Source organism: Furipterus horrens, unplaced genomic scaffold, assembly GCF_987537825.1.
Source record: "Furipterus horrens unplaced genomic scaffold, mFurHor1.1.pri manual_scaffold_5, whole genome shotgun sequence".
NCBI lineage: Eukaryota > Metazoa > Chordata > Mammalia > Chiroptera > Furipteridae > Furipterus > Furipterus horrens.
In genome coordinates, this window is record NW_028327175.1 from 27,320,629 (window position 1) to 27,346,346 (window position 25,718).

General features: G+C 39.4%; 1 protein-coding gene across 4 annotated transcripts in view; it reads left to right on the top strand.

Annotated features, from left to right (window-relative positions):
* The window catches only part of CTNND2 (catenin delta 2), an 821,463-nt gene that overhangs the window by 637,145 nt on the left and 158,600 nt on the right, over positions 1–25,718 (top strand). For all 4 annotated transcript variants that reach the window (XM_090276223.1, XM_090276225.1, XM_090276224.1 and 1 more), the window contains one exon: positions 20,982–21,165. In XM_090276223.1, the coding sequence (XP_090132349.1) occupies positions 20,982–21,165 (184 nt within the window). The remainder of the gene's footprint in view (positions 1–20,981; positions 21,166–25,718) is intronic.

A 25,718-nucleotide genomic window follows, 5' to 3' on the forward strand; every position in this document is an offset into this window, starting at 1 on the left:
AGATACTTTTTAGCACCCTATTCAGAGTTTCAGAAGGATACATAAGGCACACTCAACTAAGATTTGGGGAAAAATTTAATATTGGGCCTCTTTCCCAAGATGTGGGCAGAGGTAAGGGACTGAGCCTGCATGGTCAAGCAGCTGGTGACTATCATCAGTGGAAACAGTGGAAGGAAATGGTATATCCAGAGCCCAAGAGATCAGGAGCAATGAGGAGTAGGTGCTCTAACCACAGAGAGTATCAGCCCAACATGCCTAACCGACATGAGGCATAGGGAGCAGAAACATCCTCGCTCTCTCTCCTCCTGCTCTCTCCTCTCCCACAGAGTCCTCCATTGGCTGAACCCAGCTACAAGCTGGAAGGCTTGAGTGCCTGAAGGATTCAACACAGGGCATTTTTTTTTTCTTTCCAGCACTGTGGTTGTCCTCACTACAGATGGCATTAGACATCATAGTGCGATAGATATGGAATTGGTGGGAAATTGAAAATCAGATACCTTGAATTTATAATGGAACATCAATTTTCCTATCTAGACACCTAGAAACAAAAGCACAGAGGTTTCTCTTGAGTCTGAAGCTAGAAGAATATCTACCACCCACTCTGTTCTTGAAGTCCTAACTTCAGCTATGGAGTCTTTGCTGAACACTCAGCTAAGCATGGAGGCAGAGGGTGCTGTGCCCATTACATCACCTCAGACACTGTCTAGCCATACAGACCTTCCTTGCATTTTTCTAAATAGGGTGTTCTTTCTGCCTAGCTTGACTTTTACAAGAGCTTTTGACATCCTGATCTCAGTAGCCTCACTAAAGTTCCTCAGGGCTGGAGACCACAACTATCCTTTTTAGGCTACTGTCTCCTCAGCTGTGCAGAGGAACTGCACCAAATTGCCCAGGGTTTGTGGAATTATTAGATGGATTACTTGCACTAAGGCTGGAAACAGTTCTGTTAGACAATGAATATTGTGTCTACTTAATGGATGAATAATCAAATAAATGAACACATAAAGTATTAAATGAAGTCATTGGGTCATGATGGCATTAAAGTACAAAGATCTCCAATTATGAGGCTCACTAGTCACTTGCATTTAGTCATAACAGATAGTTTTTCTGTGTTCATCAGAAAGAAGTCACAGTAGAGAAGCTGACATTGATGAACTCACTTAAATTCACCAGAACTAAGATACAATAACTTCCACTGGTTCTTCACTCTGGCTACTTAAAAAAAAAAAAAAAAGTATTGGTGGCAGGGCCCACCACAGACCACTGACGTCGAAATTACAGAAATGGAGCCTGTGCAAGGGTGTTTCTTAATTTCCCCATGGCTGATTGAATAACTACCATTCTAGGGTAAGACGATGATTGTCCAAATGATAATTATCCTTTTAATTGTTCAGAAATGTGTTTTTGTTCAGTTAATGTTGTAGGGAACATCTACCATACAACTGGATCCATGAACATTAACACTATCACCCATTACCTATTCATATCTGCAAGCCTTTGCTCTCTCTCAGTGCCTCACTGCCTCACCGCCTCAGTCCCACTCCCTGGCTAATTCTTCTCATCCCTCAAGGCCAACCAACAACCCTCTTCTCCCAGGTGGCCTTCTGTGATCCCCTCCCTTGGTGATCTTTTGTTACCTGAATGTCATGGCATGCCATTTCTGACACTTAATGAATTCTATCATATACAACCCTATAGCATACATTTTATTTTTCATTATACACATACATGTTTTTTCTCCCTAAGTAGATACTGCTTAATTTAATCCTTTGTTTTCTTAGGCACTCACAAAATATCTGCTCAAAAATTAAAACCATCAAAATGGCACAGGAAAGGCAAGTTTCCCCCAAATCTCTGATTTGGGTTAGCAGATTAGTTTGAGGAATATGAGGGGGAAGAAATTATGTTTGGAAGAAAATATGCAATAACAAATGTTCAAATATGGAGTTATGGAAATGAAATTCAGAAATATAAATTTGAGAGTGATCAGCAGAGATTATAGTTGAGTCTTCATGTTCTTATCTCCTATCATCATATTTTCCATGAAAAATAACCTATTTTAGAGTGTCTCTAAGATCCAAGATATTTGGAATGTGAGAGCCTGTATTTATATCCCAGCAGCGTCTCTCTTGTTTGTTACCGGATGTCCTTGGGAGACTTTTGTAACCTCTTAAATCTTTAGTTCTTGGCCTGTAAAATGAAATTAATAGCAGTACCTCTCTTGCAGGGTTGGAGTAAGGTTTGAATAAAACTGCATGTGACATGGTAATGGCTCAATAAAGGAGGGTTATGATTATCGTCGCTGTTACTGTGGGGGAGCAACAGCATCAGACAATGTCTATTTAACTGAAAATAAGACCTAGTTTTAAAATTAGTGTGGTGCGTAGAGGAAGAAATTTCATTTTAAAATTAGTCTGCATCTCAGTCTGGTATTTGTTCCGTGTTTTCCATGGCTGTCTATTTTTTTAGTAGAGGTCAGCAGAATTAAATGTTGGCAAGAAAAATTATTTGTGAAAGTTGTTTCCAAACTGAATGTTCTTCATTCTATGAAGTCAAAGGACTTCTTGAAATTTCTCAAGCTACCTGACCTGAGGCTAAAAAGAAACTGGCAAGAGATGAAAAGCAGAAAACATTCTCTTGTGTTCTCTATGCTTCTTCAAAGCACTGCCAGCCACATCACATCTCTCCGATTTCAAGTAGCAAATCCATGTGCCTGACATCTGTCTGATTGTTCCTGTGTGTCACGGTCAGACTCTTGCCTGACCTTCATTTTCACCTACAAGTGTGATGCCATTGCCTGAGTGGCTCAACTTCTGTGTCTCAGTTTTCTCATCTGTAGAATGGAATTGGTGGAAGGTTTATATACATTAATACATGCAAGGTAATTAGCAGAGATCCTAGTGTATAAGAACTCAGAAGTGACGTATTTTAGGCTTTTTTTTTTTTCTTTTTCCCTTATGATCTTATTTTGGAAGCCCAGTGAAAATTTGAGACCTTTGACCAAACAACATTCATTTATTTGTTCATTCATTCGATTATTCATCCATACAGTAAGCACTTATTTTAATCCTGGTTAGGTGAGAGCTGACGTAGAACCTCCGTCTCTGATAACCAATAGTCACTCTTCCCACACTGACACCATGTCTTCATTAAGGCTGCTTTTCTTTTTTGTTCTTTTTCTTTTTTTAATTTTAAATTTCTTTCTTTATATTGAATTTATTGGGGTGACATTGGTTAATAAAATTATATAGGTTTCAGATGTACACTTCTATAATACATCATATGTACACTGTATTGTGTGTTCATCACCCCAAGTCAAGTCTCCTTCCATCACCATTTTTTTAAATTAATTATTTTAATAAAAAATAACAATCCCTCCCTCTCAGATATTAAGACCCTTTATAATCTTATAAAGGACGATGGGTGAAGGTCTCAAGCTCCTCTAGCTGCTTCAAGCTGGACATGGTCATCGTCCTACCTACCCTTGGGTCCATAAATCCCTAATAAGAGTGGGGGTATGGAGGGGAGGGTGGCCTTCCCACATGGGGAAGGATCGTGCAGACTCCAGGTCAGTTGGCTATCCTCAGACAACAGCGTGCTTGGTTTAGCAGGCTGGCATCCTTGTTGTATTCTAGGGGCAACAGATTTGGCAACAGGGTTAAAAGACATCATTCAATCCATAACTACTAGATGACAAAAGGCAGGGATTAATTTTTCAATGTCCCACATTAGGGAAAAAAAAGGTGGGGGGGGTTTCTTTGGAGGAAGGAGTGCCAGGCACATCTCACGTGTCCAAAACCCTTTTGCCCATTATACTTAGTTTGGGCTGAGGGAAATATTTTAGGTTTCCCCCCTCTCAGACCTCTGGGCCCTTTCAGTCCAAGCCATTAGGATAGAAAAGAGAAACCAGTTTTAAAGTGAAGCCCACAGACCTCCCCATTCTTCACCAACCCAGCCACTTAGTTCAGCCAAACCATTGAGTCTCAGGAGGCAGCACTGCAGACAGGATTAAGTGAGGCCTATATGTACAGACAATCACTCAGGTAATGAGATCGTAGGCTTATGCCCTTTGAAAACAGAAAACACATGTTAATTTATGTAACATAACCCACAAACAAGTCTCTAAATCTGTAAGACTGTCTTATTGGAAAGACATCCAGTTGCAAGGCATTTGACATTCTTCTTGCCTGTAAATTAAATATCTTTGATGATACCACAGACATAGTTTAACTTTCAAGTGAAACATATTTTAAATGAAAAGAAACTTTAAAGACGGTTAGCTGAACTACTTTATAGTCTACCACTGATCATTGTGATTTTCCTTGAATAATGATTTTTCTCCCTAAGATTACCCTCCTTGTCATTAAAGAGACTGCATTAAGCCCATTTTTAATTTATCCTGTTCATTTTCATTAACACAACAAGAGTAGAAAATGATCACTTATGATCTTTAGTTCTGCTTTGCTGGAACTTACTCAAGGAACATTTAGGGTGACCTTCAGTCTGCCCTTCAGGGCTCTGAAGCTGAGCCACATACCTGGCATTCAGCCTTGCCTGTATACACCTGTCTTTTCCAAGTCCTTCTGGTTTTTTGTTGTTCCTGAAGATCCCTTCTAGACATCTTTTGGGAAAACAACCTTCATTCCTTTCCTGGAAAGATTGCTGTGGACTGCACAACCAACCACAATCTCAGGCCTTTTATCTCATGGGCTTTTATTACCTTCGAAAGTCATTCCCAGTTCCTCAGGGCTTTTTGGTAACAACCAGAGCCCAAGCATGTCTCCTTTAGGCATGACATTCCAGTCAAAGACTTGGTTAAAAAAAAAAAAAACCTCTATTAACAACTGGTCTTATTAGTTTTATGCAAAGAAACTTAAGTCATTACTTCTTTAGAATGCCAAACTCTGGAGGGATCAGATAGGGAGAAAAATATACAATGTGAAGGAAAATTCTTGTCCTTCTAATATTCACTGAACTGGCATTTCCATTCTTCATATTTTCATTTTTCCCCCACTAAAAAATTTTTTGTTTGTTTTTCCATTACAGTTGTCCCACTTTTTTCCCCCTCCTGCTTCCTTGCACCCTGTCCTTCCCTTCCCCCACATTCAGTCCCCACTCAGTTGTCCATGTCTGTGGGTCATTTATACATGTTCTTTGACTAGACCCTTCCCCTTCTTATCCCCTTCTCTCCCTCCCGCCTCCCCCCCTTGTTACTGTTAGTCTACTCCTTGTTTACATACCTCTGGTTCAATTTGCTCATTTGTTTGTGTTGTTCATTAGTTTCCTGTAATAGGTGACAGCATAAGGTATTTTTCTTTCATTGCCTGGCTTATTTCACTAAGCATAATTCTCTCTAGTTCCATCCATGTTGTTGCAAATGGTAGAAGTTCCTTCTTTCTTTCTGCTACATAGTACTCCATTGTGTAATTTGATTGGAGCATTTAATCCATTTAAATTTAAGGCTATTACCAATAAGTACTTATTCATTGTCATTTTCCCCCTTTGTACTCATGTTCCTCTCTGTCTCTCTCTGTTTCTTCATCTTCTTAAAGCAGACCCTTTAGCATCTCTTGTAATGCTAGTTTGGTGGAGATGTATTCTTTTAGCCTTCTTTTGTCCTGGAAACTCCTTATTTCACCTTCCATTTTGAATGAGAGCCTTGCTGGATAGAGTATTCTTGGTTGTAGGCCTTTGTTTTTCATTGCTTGGAATATTTTTTGCCATTTTCTTCTGGCTTGTAGTGTTTCTGCTGAGAAATCTGATGATAGCCTTATTGGAGCTCCCTTGTGTGTTATTAGTTGTTTCTCTCTTGCTGCTTTTAGGATTCTCTCTTTGTCTTTGAATGTTGCCATTTTAATTATGATGTGTCTTGAAGTGGGCCTGTTGGGGTTCATCTTCATTGGGACCCTCTGTGCTTCCTGGACTTGCATGACTCTTTCTCTCCTCATGTTAGGAAAGTTTTCTGTCATTAGTTTTTCAAAGAGGTTTTCTATCCCTTGCTCTTCTTCTTCTCCTTCTGGAATTCCTATGATATGGATATTATTACGTTTCTTGTTGTCCTGCAGCTGTCTTAGAACATCTTCAGTCTTGTTCAGTCTTTTTTTATTTTGTTGAACTGTCTGTGAGTTTTTGTCTACATTGTCCTCCAGCTCACTGATCTGATCTTCTGCTTCATCTAGCCTGCTTTTAATTCCTTCTCTTCAATTCAGAGATCATATTCTTCATTTCCTCCTGGCTCTTATTGATAGCTTCTATGTCCTTTTTCATGCTGGTGTAATTCTCAGTAAGTTCCTTGTAGTTTTTCTGGAGTTCTTTGTAGTTTCCCTGGAGTTCTTTGTAGTTTCCGCTGAGCTCATTGAGCTTCTCCATAATCCATGCTTTCAATTCCATATCTGATAGTTTGCTCCCCTCTATCTGTCTCCCCATTTTTGTGACTCCTGTTGTTTGTTGGTGCTTCTTAGAATGATCTCCACTTCCTGGATCTGCCTCTGGTGGTGTCAGATCATCTACCAGTCTGGGCCTAGGCAGTCTGTTGGAGACTTTTAGGGATCTACTGCCTTTGTCTGTCTTCTTTAGTTGTTAATCTATTCAATCTGTGATTAGTCGTCAGGCTTAAGGACCATGGGTGTGGCAGCTTAATTCCTGTAGGCAGGGCTTTCGCTTCCCCTCAGGCTGACGCCACTTGGAGGGGAATGGTCTGCTTGTAGTACTGGGAATGAGTCAGTACTGGGACCTGGTCAGCTGCTCCCCTAGTTCTCCCCTCAAAGCCACCATGCCAAACTCTCCCCAAGTGTCTCCAGTCCTCTCTGCCTTCCCTCTGCTTGAGCCCAGGGTAAGTGGGGGTCAAAATATTTTCATATGTGATCCACTTAAGAGCTCTTTTTCTCCTGCTGTTTCTCTCCGGCTAGCAAGAAACCCTGTGGCTTTTCACTTTTTTCAGCTGGATACTATTTTACTTTCCACTCTGTTGCTGTAGGCTGGGAATCCCAGCTGGAGGTTTAGACCCTGCCCTTCTCAGGGGGAACCCCCGGCTGCTGAGCTGTTTCTCAGTCCCCTCAGCTGCCACCCGTGGGAGCCCAGCCAGCCCTTCTGTGTCTCCGCACTCCCTACCAGTCACGTTGTGATGTAGCTGCCTTTTCTGTCTCTCCATGGTTATAAGACTTCTTTCCAGCTAGTGTTCAGTTGGTTATTCCAGATGATTTCTCCAAAATTAAGTTGTAAATCCAGACTGGTCCTGGGAGGAGGTTAGCGTAGCTTCCACTTACTCCTCTGCCATCTTGGATTCCCCCACCCAAGGCTGCTTTTCTTTGAGACTATAGGAACAAAGGGTGCACTTTAAAATGACTCCAGTATAGAAGATTGTCCCCAACTCTCTTCTTTCCAGGGATTCTTAGCTAAGGATGCTCTCACAATTTCAACTTAAGTCCTGATGTTTTCTGCTATAGGAGAAACGAGGAGGATGTGCTACCTGCAGTATAAGAACCCCCCAAAGTGATAGCCTTGCCTGTCTCATGCAAGGATACACAATGGGTCTCCTCACCCTGGGCCCATTCAGAGAGTTTTCAGTGGCAGCCTGGACCCTGCAAGAAGTGTGTGGGCTGTGTTACTTCTCGGTTATAGTTACCATATCTTTCACACTATAAGACACACCTGACCATAACACATGCCTAGGTTTAGAGGAGGAAAACAAGAAAAAAAAATATTCTGAACCAAATGATGTACTAAAATAACATAAACATAACAGAACAATATTTCAACCATGTAAAGTGAACAGCAGTCAACAGCGGTATTAAGAACCATCATCTCTGTCATTAACCAATGAGGAGAGACTTTAAGTTTCAAGTACTCTTCTAGTTTTCTGGGAACCCCAAGAAGTCATCATCGCTAGTGTCAGAATTTATGGGGGCCTTTAATAACAGGCATTGAGGGAGTTAAGCGGTATCACTAGTTGGAACAGTCACTGAGAGTATCACTATCCTACTTACAGGTTCTGGAGGACTACCCCCAGCGTCTGTTATGGCTAGTGATACCCCTTAATCCCCTCAGTGCCTGTGTTACTACTAGAATAGTGACCCCACCATAACTCCCTGTATATACTACAAACTTCAGCATTTATGATTGCTCACCCAGCTACTGCTGGCCTCCTCACACAGAAATCTGGTGTGCACTGGAAACGGTATGGAGGTAGACAAGACAGCTGTAGCATTGAATGGAGCCAGTAGGCAGCCAAGAATATGTTACATACTTCAGTTCCACCCACCTGCCTCTTGTGATTGGCTGAGCTTAAGACACAGTGATTGGTGATTGGAGGCAGTTCTACTGACACAGACCCCACCCAGTGTCAAAGACAATTGGCGCTGCTCCTCATACCCGTTATTAGCCTCAACTGATTCAACAGATTAGCGGTTGTAGCTGGGAGTGTCCGGCAGCTCTCTGCACTCTCCCAGGTACCAGGTGATGGGCAGAGGCGAACAGCAACTGACCAGATGCCCTGAGATTCAACAGTAAAGTGGGACATTTACGCATCCCCAGGGATTTCATGTGGACCCACCGCTTCCTCTTCTAACAGCTGTCCCCTCCGCTGACAGGTCAGGTAATACACATCATGGTCTGTGACACAGTATTCACTCCATAAGATGCACAGACATTTTCCCCCAAAAGTGTGTCTTATGGAGTGAGAAATATGGTACTTACTAGAGCTGCAAACAGCTTAACACAATTATTGCTCATACAATGTTATGATTATGGTTAATGGATGCCCTGCAGATTTAGACAATTGCCAGACTCTGTTTACCAAAGATGAAGTTAGCTATCGACTCATTTATCAGTAATTCACATGGTTGGTCAACTCTCAGCTCCCTCAAAAACTACCAAAAACAAAAAACAAAACAAAAACAAAAAAACTGTAGATCTAGCTAAGTTTATTAGACTTACTGAAGTAAAGGAGAACAGTATTGTGAAAGAATCAATAGGGTTAGAAGGGAAAATTGGGCAGGGTATTTATAAGGCCATGAGACCTAGGCTGGATGATTTTAAGGTGGGTATTGCAGCACAGGAAACAATTGGGATGGGGCAGAGTTTATAACATACTAGTTTTGGATCCATGGCACAGTGAGGCAGGCATCTTGAAATGCCTTTTGATGAACAAACTGTTACTTTTGGTAACCAAGCTGATGAATTCACATTTTGAACTTCAGAAGCAGGTGTTTCCTGGGGCAAGCAGTTAGATTAGTCTGTCCCAGGATCATTTAATCCAGGGCGAGAAATTATTGTGGTTTCACCTCCCATGCTTTTTTTGTTTAAATCATCAGATAATGGGGATATTTGTCTTTGAATCTCTCAGTCTTCCCCCCACCCCCCTCCCTCTCTCTCTTGCCTCCCTATTCCCACCATCATTTATGAAAGGGACAAACTTAAGTTACTTTATTTAATACATATAATTTGGGAGGCACAAAACTATGGAGGAACACAACCAACATATAACCAATCATCATTATTAGCACATATTAGAATATAACAAATGTCAGATAAAAGGACATAATCTTTAATGACAATCACTTTTAGGAAGTTTCCAGATATAAAACTCAACCTGGGTGCTTTTGGTGACATTTTTTAAAGGTTCTAGAATGTCCAAGGTCATTGAGTTAGGCTATACTTCCAAGCAAACTCAATTTTATATTCCTGACTGTTGATCTCTTGGGAACTGAGAAATACTGAATTCTGTGGTTCATTTATAAAATGCTGTGATCAAATATGAATCCATGACTTTCACAGATGGTTACTATTAGACACTGACATCTCAGTAGCTTCTCCAGCTGGGGTCCTATAATTTAGTCAGGCAAAACACAAATTAACATGAGAAAAAAAAAACAGAAGTATATTCACATGTGCAATGCTCATACACTGGGGAGTAACCCAAAGAGATGGCTGATTTAGGCTTATGGGAAGGTGACTAGAAGTATGGTAAACAAAGATTGTTTCATAATGTTTGTTATGCAGATTTACATCAGGAGAGAGAGACACTCTACATATGTAAGTTTCCTTTACAAAAAGGACAACTTGTGCCATGTTGCTGCTCATGACCTTCAGCTCAAAATTATCTATAAACCAGAGAGGCATATTTTGGGGTGGCAGACTCCAGTATCCTTCACATGCAATTTGACTTTTTAAAAAGTTTTCTCATGATTTTATTTTTTTCCTTTTTATCGAATTTATTGGGATAACACTGGTTAACAAATTATATAGGTTTCAGGTGCACAATTCTACAACACATCATCTGTGCACTGTATTGTGTGTTCACCACCCCAAGTCAAGTCTCTGTCCACCACCATTTATCCCCCCTTTACCCTCCTCCACCTTCCTTTACTCTCCTCCCCACTCCCCAGCAATCACCAACCACACCGTTGTCCCTATTCATGAATGTTTTGATTTTTAATACAATTTACTTTTTTTTAAATTACCATAGGACAGGTTTCCCCCTCTTAGATAAGTGCTGCATTGCCCTGTCCCAACTGGGGACAAGCCTTGTTTCTCATAAGTGGAATCTGGTCTGATAGCCTTTATTGTAAACATTTAATAGAATAATTCTAATGACACTAGAATCTGCAGACTTCAACTCAGAGTGTAAAGAGGGATCAGGGACACACCTGAGTTTGATTCTTTCTTCAGAAGAAGTCATCATCTTTTGTCTATAAAATTATCTAGTTTTAAATTAAATTCACTAAGGCCCTGAAAACAACAGTGAAGATCATTTTTTAAAGTATTAATGAAAAATGTAAGCAAATATGGCCTCTTGCTTATACTAATCTTTACCACTGTGGTCTAAACTTCTAATGTATGCTGTCTCTGCTAATATTTGGATATCAGAGTGTGATAGGATCAGTTTTGGCTTTGGAACAAGGCAGCATCTCAACATGGCCCGCTGTATCTTGTAACAAAGTTGTATAAGAACTTCAATAATTAAAATGTCTTCTGTGGGCCAAGTAGATTTAATCAGTGTAAACCAGTGAACCGGAATTTGCCTGGTGTTTATTAACAGAGATCCTATTTGCTTTCTAATGTAAAGAAGAGCTCGTTCTTCATCCATTCTGGAGTTAACCAACTTCTGTCTGTATTTTGAAAATGAACAACAATAACTCTGCCTAATTCTCAGCCTTTGTGTGTATGTGATTATTTTAAAAGGAATCTGTATCTGTGGCGATAGCAGGGTGACAGTTTACAGTTATTCACTATGACAATCCAATTATTCTCCAGTTCCCCCCGCACATTTATCAGCCTACAGTACTTGCATCTCATAACCATCTCAGTGAGACTCTCAATTTAGAAGGATTTGGGGAGTCAGATTCTAAAAGGATTAGCCTTTGCCCAAGTCCCAGGGTCACTGAGTTTCCTCACCTGGAATAGTAAAGCTGGGAACTCAGAGGTCATTTGTTCTGGGAAGTCCATTTTAAAAAAATTTTAATTATTATTTTATAGTGATCCTAATTTAGATTTATTTTAAATCAGGTGATGGGATCACTTATTGTCAAAGAATGCATTGCTCTTGAAGGAAGGTTTACAAAAGTAAGACAAAGCTTCAAATTTGAACATAGAATTTATCTTCCCCACCTACATCCTCGAAATACCGATATTCTATTGATAAAATTCACTAAGGCTCTGTCACAATATTCATCATCCAATGGGAGTTTTTTGAAGCAATAATACGTACAATTATTTTTATTTCCTATGATGCAAGTCACTAAGTATTAAAATAAAATTCTTCTTTTCTAGCACAACCATCTTTACATTTGTGTTTAAGCTCTTCTCTACATGTGCTGAGAGTGGCTATCACATCATTCCCTGGATGACACTCTTCTCAAAGAAACATGTACATGCCACTCTTTTTTAAAATAACCTTTCTTTTTAATTTTGACATAATTGACCTATAACATTGTGTAAGTATAAGGCATACAACCTTTACATTTATATATTGACACATTTATATATTGCAATTTGATTATCTCCATAGCATTAACTAACATCATAATCACATCATGCCAGTTATTATTTCTTTTTTGTGGTAAAGAGAATTAAGATCTAGTCTCTTTGGTAGTTTATAATGCATTGTTGTTCACTATAATCACTATGCTGTGCAGTAGCTCTCCAGAACTTACTTATCCACTAGTTGCAAGTTTTTACCCTTAAACAGCATCTCTCCAATTCTTCCACCCCCTACCCCAGACCCTCTTCTTATGAGTCTTCCTTTTTTAGGTTCCACATGTAAGCAATAACATCCAGTGCTTGTCTTTCTCTGTCTGACTTATCTCAGCATGATGTTCTCTATGACCATTCATGATGTTGCAAATGGCAGGATTTCCTTCTATCTCATGACTGGATAGTACTCCATTGTATATGTACATGAGGTCTGTCCGAAAATAGTCCAGCTATTGTTAATATAACAAGAACAGTTTGTACGACATTGATGTAACCTAGCAGCCATGGAGAGTGTACTGGAATGTGCATGTATGAGCAATGACGACTTCACTGTACTAGCTAGTGGGGGCAGTAGATGCTACTGAGTGAGTTTATATACTATGTGCCTGTCACATTCAAAATGACTGAGTGAGTAGAGCAACAAATCCACATCAAGTTTTGCATGAAGCTTCAACATTCTTGCTTGGACACTACTCAGATGATTCAGAAGGCCGCAGCTATGGGCAACTGGTGATTGGCAGCTTCATCACGACAACATGACCACTCTTGCATCACATCTCATGCAAAGTTTTTTGGTGAAACATCTAATCACACAGGTGACTCAGCCCCTCTACAGCCCAGATTTGGTGTCCTGTGACTTCTCCTTTTCCCAAAACTAAAATCACCTTTGAAAGGGGAGAGATTTCAAACTGTCAATGAGACTCAGGAAAATACGATGGGGGCAGCTAATGGCAATTGGGAGAACTGTGTGAAGTCCCAAGATACCTACTTTGAAGGGGACTGAGACGTCATTGTCCTCTGTACTATGTTTCTTGTATCTTGTATCTTCTTTAATAAATGTCTCTTTTCATAATGCATGGCTGGATACTTTATGGACAGACTTCATCGTCGTCGTCGGCAGCCGTCCGTCTCGAGAGACGATGGTGTAGCTTCTTAAGAGTCTATCTGCACCGCCGAGAATGGCTGTGCAGTCCGACTCGGGAGTGACACGATATCTGTCTCCTCCCGTGTTGAATCAACATCTTGCGATGATGCTGGAGTGTCCTCTCCAGTGAAGCTGAAGCTACAGAGCCTGGGCAGGGTGATATGGAGGGTCTGCTGTTGCCCATGCAGCAGACCCCCCCTCTCTTCGCAGCTGAAGGGTCCAAGGGAAAGACGGAGTCAATACAGCTTGGCTTCAGGTGCGCCGCAGGAGTTGCTGGTGTTGACTACAACGTCAAACCGCCTTAGGGACTCCGGCTCCGGATTTTCTGTCGGGGTTTACTCCCTTAGCCTTTCCCCTGAAGAGGTATGCCGCAAGGCAGCGGAGGTTTTTTGGAGTCAGAGTTTTCCTTCTCTGATGTGCCCTGACTGGAAGATCGAACAAGCGACACTTAGCTCGCAGGCCGACGCTCAATCCACGGAGCCAAACCAGCCAGGGAAAGACAGACTTCATATATATATATATATATATATATATATATATATATATATATATATATACATACCACATCTTTATTATCAATTTATTCATTGATGAATAGATTATTTCTATATTTGGCTATTGTGAATAATGCCTCAATGAACATGGGAATGCACATTCTTTTCAATATGCTGTTTTCATTTCCTTTGGATAAATTCCCAGAAGTGGAATTGCTTGATCATGCAGGAATTGAGGAAACTCCATACTGCTTTCCACAGTGGCTAAGCCAATTTATATTCCCACCAACAGGGCACAAGGATTCCCTTTTACCACATCCTCACCAACACTTGATATCTCTCTTTTAGATAATGGCCATTCTAGCTGGTGTGAGGCAATATCTCACTGTAGTTTTGATTTGCATTTCCCTTATTATTAGTGATGTGGAGCATCTTTTCATGTACCTGTTGGCCATTTGGGTGTTGTCTATGGAAAAATGTCTATTCAGTTTCTCTGACCATTTTAAATCAGATTATTGTTGTTGTTGTGTGTGTGTGTGTTTTAACTGGGTCGAATCCATTTCTTACACATTTTGGATGATAACTCCTTATCCTGTCTATGGTATACAAATATTTTCTCCCGTTTCATAGGTTGCCTCTTCATATTGTTGATTGTTTCTTTGGCAGGGCAGACGCTTTTTGATTTTATGTAGTTCCACTTGTTGATTTTGTTTTGAACTACTCTTTATTATATGAACATTTTGGTAACTTAAGCATCAAATCAAGATCAACATTTTTATTCTTAAATACATTAAATCAGTGTGGTATGTGAAGTTTTTTTGTAGTTATCACGTATACTATCTAGGAGGACTCTCAAGACAATCATAATTTGTAATTGTATTTTGAGGGTCATGACTTCTCAGGAACAAGTTGGGAGTGTTTATGTGATGCACTCAAATACCCATATGCACACACAAACACATAGATGCACACATGGATGTGCACACAGGTACACATTTACACATATGTATAGATACACTCATGAATATACTTGCATATATGCATGTGTGCACATTCATGCTTACATGCACACTCACAAACACATTACATGCATGCACACACTTCACTCACATGCACTTTCCATGAATTCAGAGTATCATGGGCCTCCAGATTTTGACCATCTATCCTCTATCCACCTATAACTCAAGGTGTGAATGAGTGAGGATGGATAACGTGACGATGGGCATCCCACTAGCCCCATCCCATTCCAACTCCCAGCCAGGGCTGACCTAGATTTTTTTTAAATAAACTTGTTTGTCCCGATTCTTCTTCTTCATCTCTCCCTTCCCCAAGTGCACAAACTTCCATTGTCAGAATAAGATAAATTATAGATTTGTTTAAAATAAATCTTCATCTATTCATTAAGTTAATTTTTAATTAATTAAAATTTTTTAAAAGCATTCATTTAAAATGAATTCAGTTCAACTTTTCTTTGGTTTGAGCTTTACTGTGTTCAGGGACTTAGTTTTAGGTCGAAAGATTAATAGCAACTGAGGAAGTCATAGCAAAGTCTTGCATAGCCACAGGCAATGTTTGATTTTATTATGATGTAAGACTTGCAATTATTAAAATTCTTTTGTTAATCTGAGTTTTTCTTTTCATGATAGTCTACATCTCTTTTAAGAAAAGAAAAAAAAAAGAAAACACCCACAATCATCCTCTATTAAGACAAAGTAAAGGAGCCAATGAACGTTATTAAGATATTATTAAAGAAATTTTAATAAACCAATTATTGCTCATGAATATGGATAATCTAAGGAAAAGGGCCATCCTGTGCCTGAAATAAAAATAAACTATACTTGAAATATATTTAGTATACATCATTAGTTATTTAAATATCTTCTCAACTAAACCGACTGTCAAAATTATATTGGGAAACAGTAATAGCTTTATACTGATAACGGAAAGCTATTGAATACATATAATTTAAGGAAAGGTGATATAAAACAATTTTATTAGAGGTTGTAATCTGGAAGAAATTAGCATATTTTCATCAGGTAAATTAAAATTTGCTGAAACATTTTTATGTTATTTTCAGATAAGAATCAGTGGGGTAGCTTGTTATGGCTGTGAATCCACTATGGATTCAATTTATTCCATGAATTGCATTTTTGTATTGCCTTGGCTAATTTGAATTATTAGGGAGTTAATATAAGAAAATTACCAAAATGAAGCACTGGAGATATGCCTCCTAATGCTAAACTGATTAATGTTTTTCAGTGTTATAAATTATTCTATGCTAGCTAAATGTAGAATTTCTATAGAGTCAAGGGTTCTAACCATCCCACTGAAAAGACATTTTTGTATTCTCATTTGGATTTATTATTTGTAACATTACATCTTGCATCTGTTATTTTACTCTTTCAAATCATTACTCCATTTTGCTAGCACTATAGTACTTAAAGAATGTTTGATGATAGGAGCACACGACACCCTATAGGGGCCATGTTATCCATTTATTAATACTTGTATTAATTTAGTGTCTATTTGGTGAGCATTTAGTGTATGTCAGAGCATGTTGTATGTGCCATATGTGTCCTGTATGCTGTGAACACTCAGACAAGGTCTTTGCCTTCATTTCAAGACTGGACCTTGTGAGGAAGAACAGTGAGCAAGTGATAGTAAACCAAGCAATGAAAAAAACAGAGGAAATATGTGATAGTGATGAGGTCTCTGCTGAAAATTGAAATAAGAGATCTTATAGCAAATGTCTGGGAAAGTAGCTTAGGCTGATCCAGAAAAACTTCTCTGAATTAGGCACATTTAAGGTGCCTGGTGAGCAGAAAGAAGGATCAATGTTGGAAAGTCCTGAAGAAGAATGGTCCAGACAGAAAGCAGTTAGTCCAAGAGACCTGAGTTACAAATGAGCTGTGTGTGCAAGGAGAAGAAATAAGGTCATGTTGTCCAGAGAATAATGACCAGAGTTACTTCAATGGAAGGGCCATGGGGACATTCACTAACGTGTCCACTGTATCAAACAGAACCTGGCGCACAGTAGGTCCTTAAAATGCACAGAGTGAACAATTTGGATGACTAAAAGGATCTGCTTGAAGATGAATTTAGAGGTTGAGGGGAAGGCTTTATCATGAAGCTACAATGAGAGGTTTAATTTTATTTTAAGCATAACAGAATATTTCAGGGAGATGCGTGGTAGACTGAATAATGGCCCCCCAAGGATGTCCTAATTCTCAGTTTCTGTGAATGTTATTTTACATAGTTAAAGGGATTTTTTACATAGGATTAAGTGAAGGATCTTGAGATGGGAAGATTGACCTGGATTACCCAGGTGGGCCCAGTGGAATCACAGGTGGCCTTGTAACTGGACAGAGTCAGAGAAGGAGATGTGATAAAGGATGCTGAAGTCAGAGTGATGCCAGCTTCAAGCCAAGGGACCCAGGCAGCCTTTAGAAACTTAAAAAGATGAGAGAATCCTCCCTTATGGCCTTTGGATGGAGCTCAGCCCTGCTGATCCATTTTAGATAATAAACCCATGTTGTTTTAATCCACTAGATGTGTGGTAACTTGTTACAGTAGCAATAGGAAACTTATACAACTAATAGAGAATTATTCCAAATTAAAGAAAGCGTTTAGCCCTTAATAAGTTTCAAACATGAAGAAGGATACATTTTTTAAAGTTAAATATCATTTGCAATCTAAATTAAAATTTATTTTAAATTTAATTACAAAGTTGAGCTGGATCTCCCTGTATCTTCTGGTCTCTGATAATTAGACTTGAGTAAGAGCATAGGGGATGTGTAGGGAATGAGAGAACAAGTGGATCTAACTTAGAATGAGGAGAAACTGGGGGGGGGGGGGGAGTGGAAGGGGAAAGGGTGACCCCAGGCAACAAAGGGAATAGTGAGGGGATAGAGGGAAGTACAAAAAAAAAAAAAAAAAAAAAAAAAAGAGGGAGGTGTAAAGGGAAGGGAAGGGACATTAACTACTGTTGCTGCATAAAAAATTACTCCAAATTTTAGCAACTTAACACAACAAACATTTACACCATATAGTCTGAGTTTCAGGAACCCAGGAACAGCAGATTGGGTGGTCCTGGCTCCAGGCCCCTCATGAAGCTGCCATCATCTGAAGGCTGGTGGGGGGGGGGGGGGTTGCTGGAGGGTCCACTCCCCTGTGTGGCTATTGGCTGGAGGCCTCAGTGCTTCACCACATGGGCCTGCCCATAGGGGTGCTTTTGTGTTCTCACTCCATGACAGCAGACTTCCCCTCGAACAAGCCATAGTGGCAGCTTGGAGGATGCCACAATACCTTTTTTTATTATCTAATCTCAGAAGTCACTCATAGTTACCTCCACCATATTCTGCTGGTCAGAAGTGAATTACTCATGGGGAGAAGGGTTGGGTTCCACCATTTGAAATGAGTGTTTGGGCATACCTTAAAGCCCCGCAGAAGAAAGAGAAAGGAGTGAAGAGAAAGTTGAGCAAAACATCTATTTCTCATTTGTTCAGAGAATATCTAAATATGTTCATTTTTGTCCACTACTCTCTCTCCCTTTGGCCAGGACTAATGTGTGTGTGTGTGTGTGTGTGTGTGTGCGCGCGCGCGCGCACGTGCATTGCAAGACAGAGGCTGAGTTCCCAGCTGTTTCCCACTTTTGACTCCTGCCAGACATGTTGACCTTTATCTCAAATGTCTCCAAAGGCTACTGAGTTCACACTTAAGCGTATCTCTAATGTCCACATAATATAATCAAAATTCAACATTTTGAGGGCCCATGCCACTAGTTTACTGAACTCCCCCAAAAGAAATTCTGCCACATTCTATCCACTTTGCCAAGTCCTTGTGCAAACAAAGGTGGTAAAGCTGTTCGTGATCAGAGATCCACTTTTAGTTCTCATAAATTCAAGAAGCACTATGGGTTGCAGATAGAAAGTAAGATAGAGAAAGTTCAGAGATACGGGTCAGGCGTTCTGATAAGTTCACTGGAATGTGAAGCACAGATGGAGCCAGCCTGGAAAGGTGGAATGAATGTGAACTGGGAAACATCTGTCCATGCACGATTCTGAATTAGGTTACACTGATTAATGAATTAATGAGAAAGGAAAGAAGAGAAAAGCCCAATAAAGAGTTATCTTGGATCCAGTCTTCTTTTCCAGCCCTTCATTTGTGAGATATTAAATTAGGCCATATTTCCCCACTTCTGACTTCTTTGCTGTTTGTCCAGAAAAGTAAAAATTGCTTTATTGTCATTAAATGCCTTTATTTACATTCTTTTAAATTTGTTGCATGTAAAATACAAAAGTCTTTTAGTATTTAGTTTTTAGAGGAAGTGCGTTTACAGCACAACATAACCATATTTTAAAATATTTACTAACCTCAACTTTCATGTATTGATAGAATATTTTCAAATCAGGATTTGGGAATGAAAAAACTCATTTTGTTTCTGTATGTTTGTGTTGTTTACTTAGAATACACACAAACTCTTTAATGTGACATTTTATAAAGTTATCCTCAAATTCTAGGTAGATATTAATTACATTTTAATGTGTTTTTTTTTACTGAAAATACACTTACTTTACTTAAAAAAGTAAATGAAGATAATCATTTTGGTTATTTAGATTATTTTGTAAAACATTTCTCAATGGGATGACTAAAGAAACAGGTCTATATATTATTTAAGTTGAAATAAATGTGCATGATAATATTTCTGGTGTTTCAGATCAGTCCAAATCCAAATATATTTTTGAGCACCTTGCGTGTACCATTGAGCATTGTGTATATTCAATTTAGGATGCTAATGGCAATGCAAGCATGCTGCCCAGAAGTATAGAGAAAAGGTTGGTGCTAAAGCAGAAGTGGGAAAAACCTTTCTATAACAGTAAATTATTTAGGCTTTAAGGGCCATGCAGTCTCTATCACAGATACTCAACTCCTCCCTCATAGGGCAAAAGCAGCCACAGACAGTACGTAAAGGAACAGGCATGACTGCGTTCCAACAGAACTTTATTTATAAGAAGCAGACAGGCTGGAATGGCCCTCAAGCCTGTCCTCTGTACTGAAGGATTGATTGGTGCATACAGGGCACCACTTTGCTTCCTTTGCATTTACTTAAGTAAAATTCTCAGCACATGTTACTTTGAAAGAAAGTTGCAAGAGTTTGTCTCTAAAGTTAAACTTTTGTAGAATTGATTTAAAGCTGTTAGCTTTAGTTATTAAGAATCTAACATTATCGACTTTCAGATTAGTATTATTAATGTGTTTTGACAGTTCAATATGTGCAATGCAAGAAACTAGCAGAGCAAATTTCAGAAATAAGTGTGGTCTGTTTGTGAATAGAAAAAGTATAATATCATCTTTTAAGTTATTGAAAACTTAATAAACAAGTAAGTTCGAAGTCCTGTTTTTAAAGACAACTATGATATTTTATTCCCAATATCTGCAATGATGTCTATTTAGGTAAGCCTTGAGGGAGAATACAATCTTTCTTTTATAGTAAAATGGAATATCACTTTCTGTTTCTTTTGCCTTTATGTGCACTATTTTGAACAACAAAAAGAATAATTATTTTGAAAGCATTTTTCAAATGATGTTATAACATATATGCAGTACTTATGACCTTTCCTAAAATTAATCTCATTTTAAAGACTCTTTAAAAAATATTCAGAAGCCTGAAACATTTCATCTGTTGTAAAAATGTTTTCTTTTGCTCTGCCTGTGTTATTACTGTTACACTCCATCCTTGGCAGATGCGTCCTCAACTTTCTACTGCTCTCTTTGTTGTTATGTAAGAAAGAACAATCTATAGGTCCCCATGAACATTGCTTTCAGAGGAAAGCTGACAAAACTGTCACAAGTGACAGAAAATTTAAATTTCTTGTTGAACCTATTGTCATCCTGACGCTGGATTCTCGTCAGGTGCTACATGATGGTGACTGGGTCTCTATGGAAGCTAAGTGAGTCAAATAGACCACATGTGCACATGGAGGTCTTGGCTAAGACTAACATGCCCTTGTAGTCCATTTCAGACAACTGTCACAGCTCTTTGGTTCTGGTTAGAATTTGAGTACTTGGTCCATTGTATTAATAATGAAATGGAAGCCTAGATGTTATCCTCCATTCAGTCAGATCTCTCAACCTTGTTTAGTCTCCAAATGGAACAAAGATAATCATGTCACAATTCCTCTGCCCACCTGTCAGATATTTACAATACTCTTTTAATGGATTCACATAGTGTTCTAAAAGGCACGCTCAAGGACATGTGTGCCCACTATCTGAATCCTTCTGCCCATGCTGTTAACGTGATTACAGAAAACAGTTTTGAGATGATAAAAAGCAGCATCCATCCAAAAGCTCTGTTTGTGTCTGTCTTACAGGAGTTCTTTGGAACCTCTCGTCTTGTGATGCTCTCAAAATGCCAATCATCCAGGACACCCTGGCGGTGTTGACAAACACCGTGATTATCCCCCACTCGGGCTGGGAAAATTCACCTCTTCAGGATGATCGAAAAATACAGCTACATTCGTCACAGGTGCTGCGAAATGCCACTGGATGCCTAAGGTGAGTCCTGTCATTGTCGCCTCCTCCTGTCACTATCCGTGTTCTCTGTTTCTGCAGCTTTAATTTCTGTTTTACTGAAGATCAGAGTCTTCTGGAACAATGACTGTTGATAAGGCAAGAGAGGATGAGAAGTTAGCAAAAACATGACTAATGAGGCATAGGCTTCTCCCACTCTCCTGTCCCTCCACCAGTATTTGACTTATTAAACATGTTTTCTTAGGTCTTGGGCAAAAAATAAATAAATAAACATTTTTGCTTCAACCAAAAATATTTCATTTTCTTTAATGGAAAGCAATATTTTGCAGTAATTTCCCTTGTTATGACGTATCATGCACATAGAATAACCAGGGAGACCAGTTGGTTGGGGGAGAGTCCATGATAGATACATAGGCCTCTACTTAACTATTGCCAGTAGCTATTTTTATTTATTTTTTACTTTTCTCTGTGATAGCAAGAACCTATAACTCTTAGAACAGCTCTTTAATAAAGCCTATTGTGTGAAAATTTTTAAAAATAAAAGTAGCAAATGTGTTGTAATTTTCTCCCAGTGCATTTTTACAGAAATCATCCTTATGTTGTGTTTAAGTTTTGCTCTTAGAAAAGAATGTAATACTCCAGTTCTTCCAAACTCCAGAAACTGTGCTCCCAAGGATGTTGTATTATGTACCAGAGTTGGAAATCTCTGCTGGATAAACTTAATGACTGATGGGGCAGGGGTAAAAAGTGATTTCAAATACCTAGTCAAATAATCTATATTTCGAAAGTAAAACATACAGAATTGCTTTTGCTGGGCTGCCTCAAAGCTGCCCTTTCTCCTACAGTTGATTGGTCTCTAGGTGCAAAGACTCCTCTCTACTGAGAAGGAACAAAATCGCCTTGGTGACATTAATAACAATTACTTCATGAATATTTATAACAGTACTCTCAGCCTCCAGCCTACAGAGGGTATGTGCATTTGTGTGAAATGTGCATGCACAATAGGAGATAAAGAGAGTCTGCCTTGGTAAACATCACCATGCATTCATGGGCAGGAATAGGAAATCCTCTGACAATTGTGCTTTTCCTCAAGGTCACACAATAATGATCTTTTGACACAGTTTCTGTGGATAGTCTCCATGAAAAGCCAAATGTAGAGTTCTCCAAAAACCTCTGTTGAGGATGTCACTTAGAGCCACGTTAGGTCAGAGTGGGGTGTCTCTCTATTCCTCTATTCATACACACAGAGACTTGACCTGTGCCACCTCTGCTGCTGGCCAGGAGTGACCACATAAGAGGAAGCAAAAAATGAGGACATCTGATTTAGAAGAGTTTCATGTAACCAAGTTGACTTTCCTTAGTCCGGATACAACCAGATTTAAGGTCTTCCAACTTTTCTCAGTTTATCATGTGAGCAACAAAGCAGAACTCATCATTGTGTGGTGAATATTTCACTGCCTCCTTTTATTTAATGTCTGCCCTTATACAGAAAAAAATATAATTTCTCCTCTCTTATTTGAATGTGTTTATGAATCATTCTGCATTGACACTCAGGGTGGACAAAGAGAGGAAGAAAACAGCCCTGGAAAGGGGCTAAAATTACAATAGTTTATCAAATAAAGCCTCAGTGGATGAAAGGTTTTGATAAATTTCTGCTATTATTTGCCACCTACTTAGATTTTAGTACTTGAGGTATTTACATTCTTCGTTTTTCCAACAAAGCCCAGAACTTATTTACACTAAAGAAATTATTTTGCATGAAGCTCCTGTCTTTCAGTAGCTTTATCTGTAAGCATTTGCTGAGTCCCTGCTGTGTGCCTGGGAGGGACCAGGAAGGCAGAAATAAACATGGCAGCCCCAGCACTTCAGAAATTCATAGTCTATTGCAAGAAAATGACATCCATATGATTAACCCTAATGGAATATCTTCAAATGCTATAATTAGAATAGTTCAGAAGGAAACACTGGGGAGAGGATGAATAACTTAGCCAGTGTGGTCAAAAAAGTCTTCAAGAATCAGGGGGGACTGGGTCCATGTCACAAGCATATGTTCGTGATACACTTTCCTATTATAATCAGCCAGGCAACTGCTTGGCTAGCTGCCTACTGAGCATCCTGGCACCAAGGAATAGACAAGAGTCACAGACAAGGTAACTATGCTATTCATTCAGCTTTTATTGAATGCAGGTTCACTCAAAGTAGAACATCAACATACATTAATATCCTACTCACACTCTTAACAATCTAAGAGAATTATAACACACACATACACACGCAGAAATCAATGGGGAATAACAAACCCGAGTTCCAGAGTCCCAGTCTGCAGGTCCAGGAGACAGCACAGTAGGCAAGGCAGTTGTAAGAATCTTGCAAGGAAAGATCTCCAGAGCCAGATAGGCAGCAGGGCAGGTGAAGTTTTCAGTCCAGCAGGGCAGAGCCTCTGGCAACCGATGCCAAGGGAGATCAGTGCAGCAGGGAACAGCACTCTGGTGTGTGGAACTCAGCTGTCTCAACAGTGGTCTGGAGCCTGCCTCGGTTATACCTTAAAAGTGGTATACTCCACCCTTCTGGGTCTTTTCGATAAATGTCTTGGCTCCCCTGATGGCAAGTAGGGAATTTCCCAAATAGCCTATTTATGGGTGGTCCCAATCTGCAGACATGATTATTCTGATTACTTGTGCAGATATCTTGGGTGTGTTTCCTTGCCAGATGTGTCTGCTCTGACTTAGGTAGTTTCCCTTTTGAACCAAAGTGTCATGGCTGACTGGAAGCCATCTTGGTTGACATGAATGACTCCATTTTGTTTTATATACTTTATGCTGTGTTGACCAGACCAATTCCATTTTATCAGTCCTGCTCTTCACAGTCCAGAGAAAGGACTTTATCAGGCAATGCAGTGGAAGAGTACTGTGGCCAAAAAGAGTGGCAGGTGCACTCTGACACAGATGTGGGGGATTCCAGGGTCTGTAAGTGGTCTGCGACCCTAGGAGACTTTAGGAAATGCAGCTGTCATAGTTGTTCCATTGCAGATGACGAAGAGCCTCTGAAGCAGAGCTAAGGAAAATAGATCCGAATATGTAAGGAGTCAAGAGCTATGTCAAATCTTGACCAAGAGAGCACAATAGTCAGCTATGTATGGGAGCAATTGTGCAGGACAGATTAGGGGCAGGTGGGGAGAAATGACAACAAGAGTGGAGCTGTGAATTTACTGGGGATACTCTGCATGCCTCATTTTTAAGATGCTTTCTGTGGACAACAGTGAGTATCAACATTTTGTTCCATTCTATTAAATTTAACTGTCACTGATTTGTGGTTTTGTGAACTATTTCCATGAATCCTTACATTTAATACACCTAGCCTACAAAACATCACAGCTTAGGCTAGCCCACCTTAAACATGCTCAGAACTTACATTAACCTACCACCTGGCAATTATGCTGAGTTTCATTTCAAGAGTAATTACCTTTTTCTCCTTTCTCACCAGAAGCAAGAGACACAGATGGCAATTTTGTAGATATGATGGGATGCAAAAACACAAGACACAATGTCCAAAAAAAAATGCTGGCAACACACTACACTGTAGAGTATCGACCATTTACCCTGGTGATTGCATGGCTGGAGCTGTGGCTCACTTCTGCCACCTGGCATCATGGAGAGCATCTGTATCATGTGTCACCTAGCCTGGGAAAAGATCAAAATTCACAATTTGAAGTACAGTTTCTATTGAATACATACAACTTTTGCACCAACCTAAAGTCCAAAAATCGTTAAGTCAAACCATCATAAATTGGGACCACCCATATATTGTTTATTCTTGAATTTATTATAAGTTCAATAGCTCATGTCTAGCAAATTATGAAACTGATACTTACACCCTCATCCTGACTCCTGATCCAGACTATTCCCACTATGCCCCACAGAGGGGATAAAATATGAGATGGGATGAACAGCTCTGTGCTTAGTACAACACTGCCAACCAGCTGATGAATGAAGAGTACTCTCTTCATGTTCGTTTCTTTAATTTGCTCCTTGACATTTACTGAGTGCATCCACTTGCTCAGCGTCCCTTTTGCCTTTGATTGCTGCTGTCATCTTGCTCCTCTTCCCCGCTTGCTTTCCCTCCTACTCTCCTAAAGGCTTAAGTGTGGAGTAGGCAGGTGGCCCCACACAAGACCTCTCCACCAACATCTTAATTCTCAGTTGAGACAATCAGGCAGAGCAATGGGTGCCTTTTATAAAAAAAGATAAGACTGTAGTTTAAGGCATATCCTAGATAATAAAGTTGACATTATTTGCCCAGTACTCAGATTCCTTCATTCTTTTACTGATGACTTAGCATGAGTAGATATTTTTGGCTTGTTTCTCTAACTATAGTTTCAAGAATATGTAAATATAATATATAAAAAAATATGTAATATATATTTGCAATAATATGTGAAAGAAAATTAAATTATTTTCCTAGGATAGTATTTCCTAACCCAGTGTAGTTCACAAAGCCAATAGAAAGAGCTTATTTCAGGTAAAAGTAAATTTGTCAGATCATTATCAGAAATCATTACTCTTTTTTTGGTTCCTAGC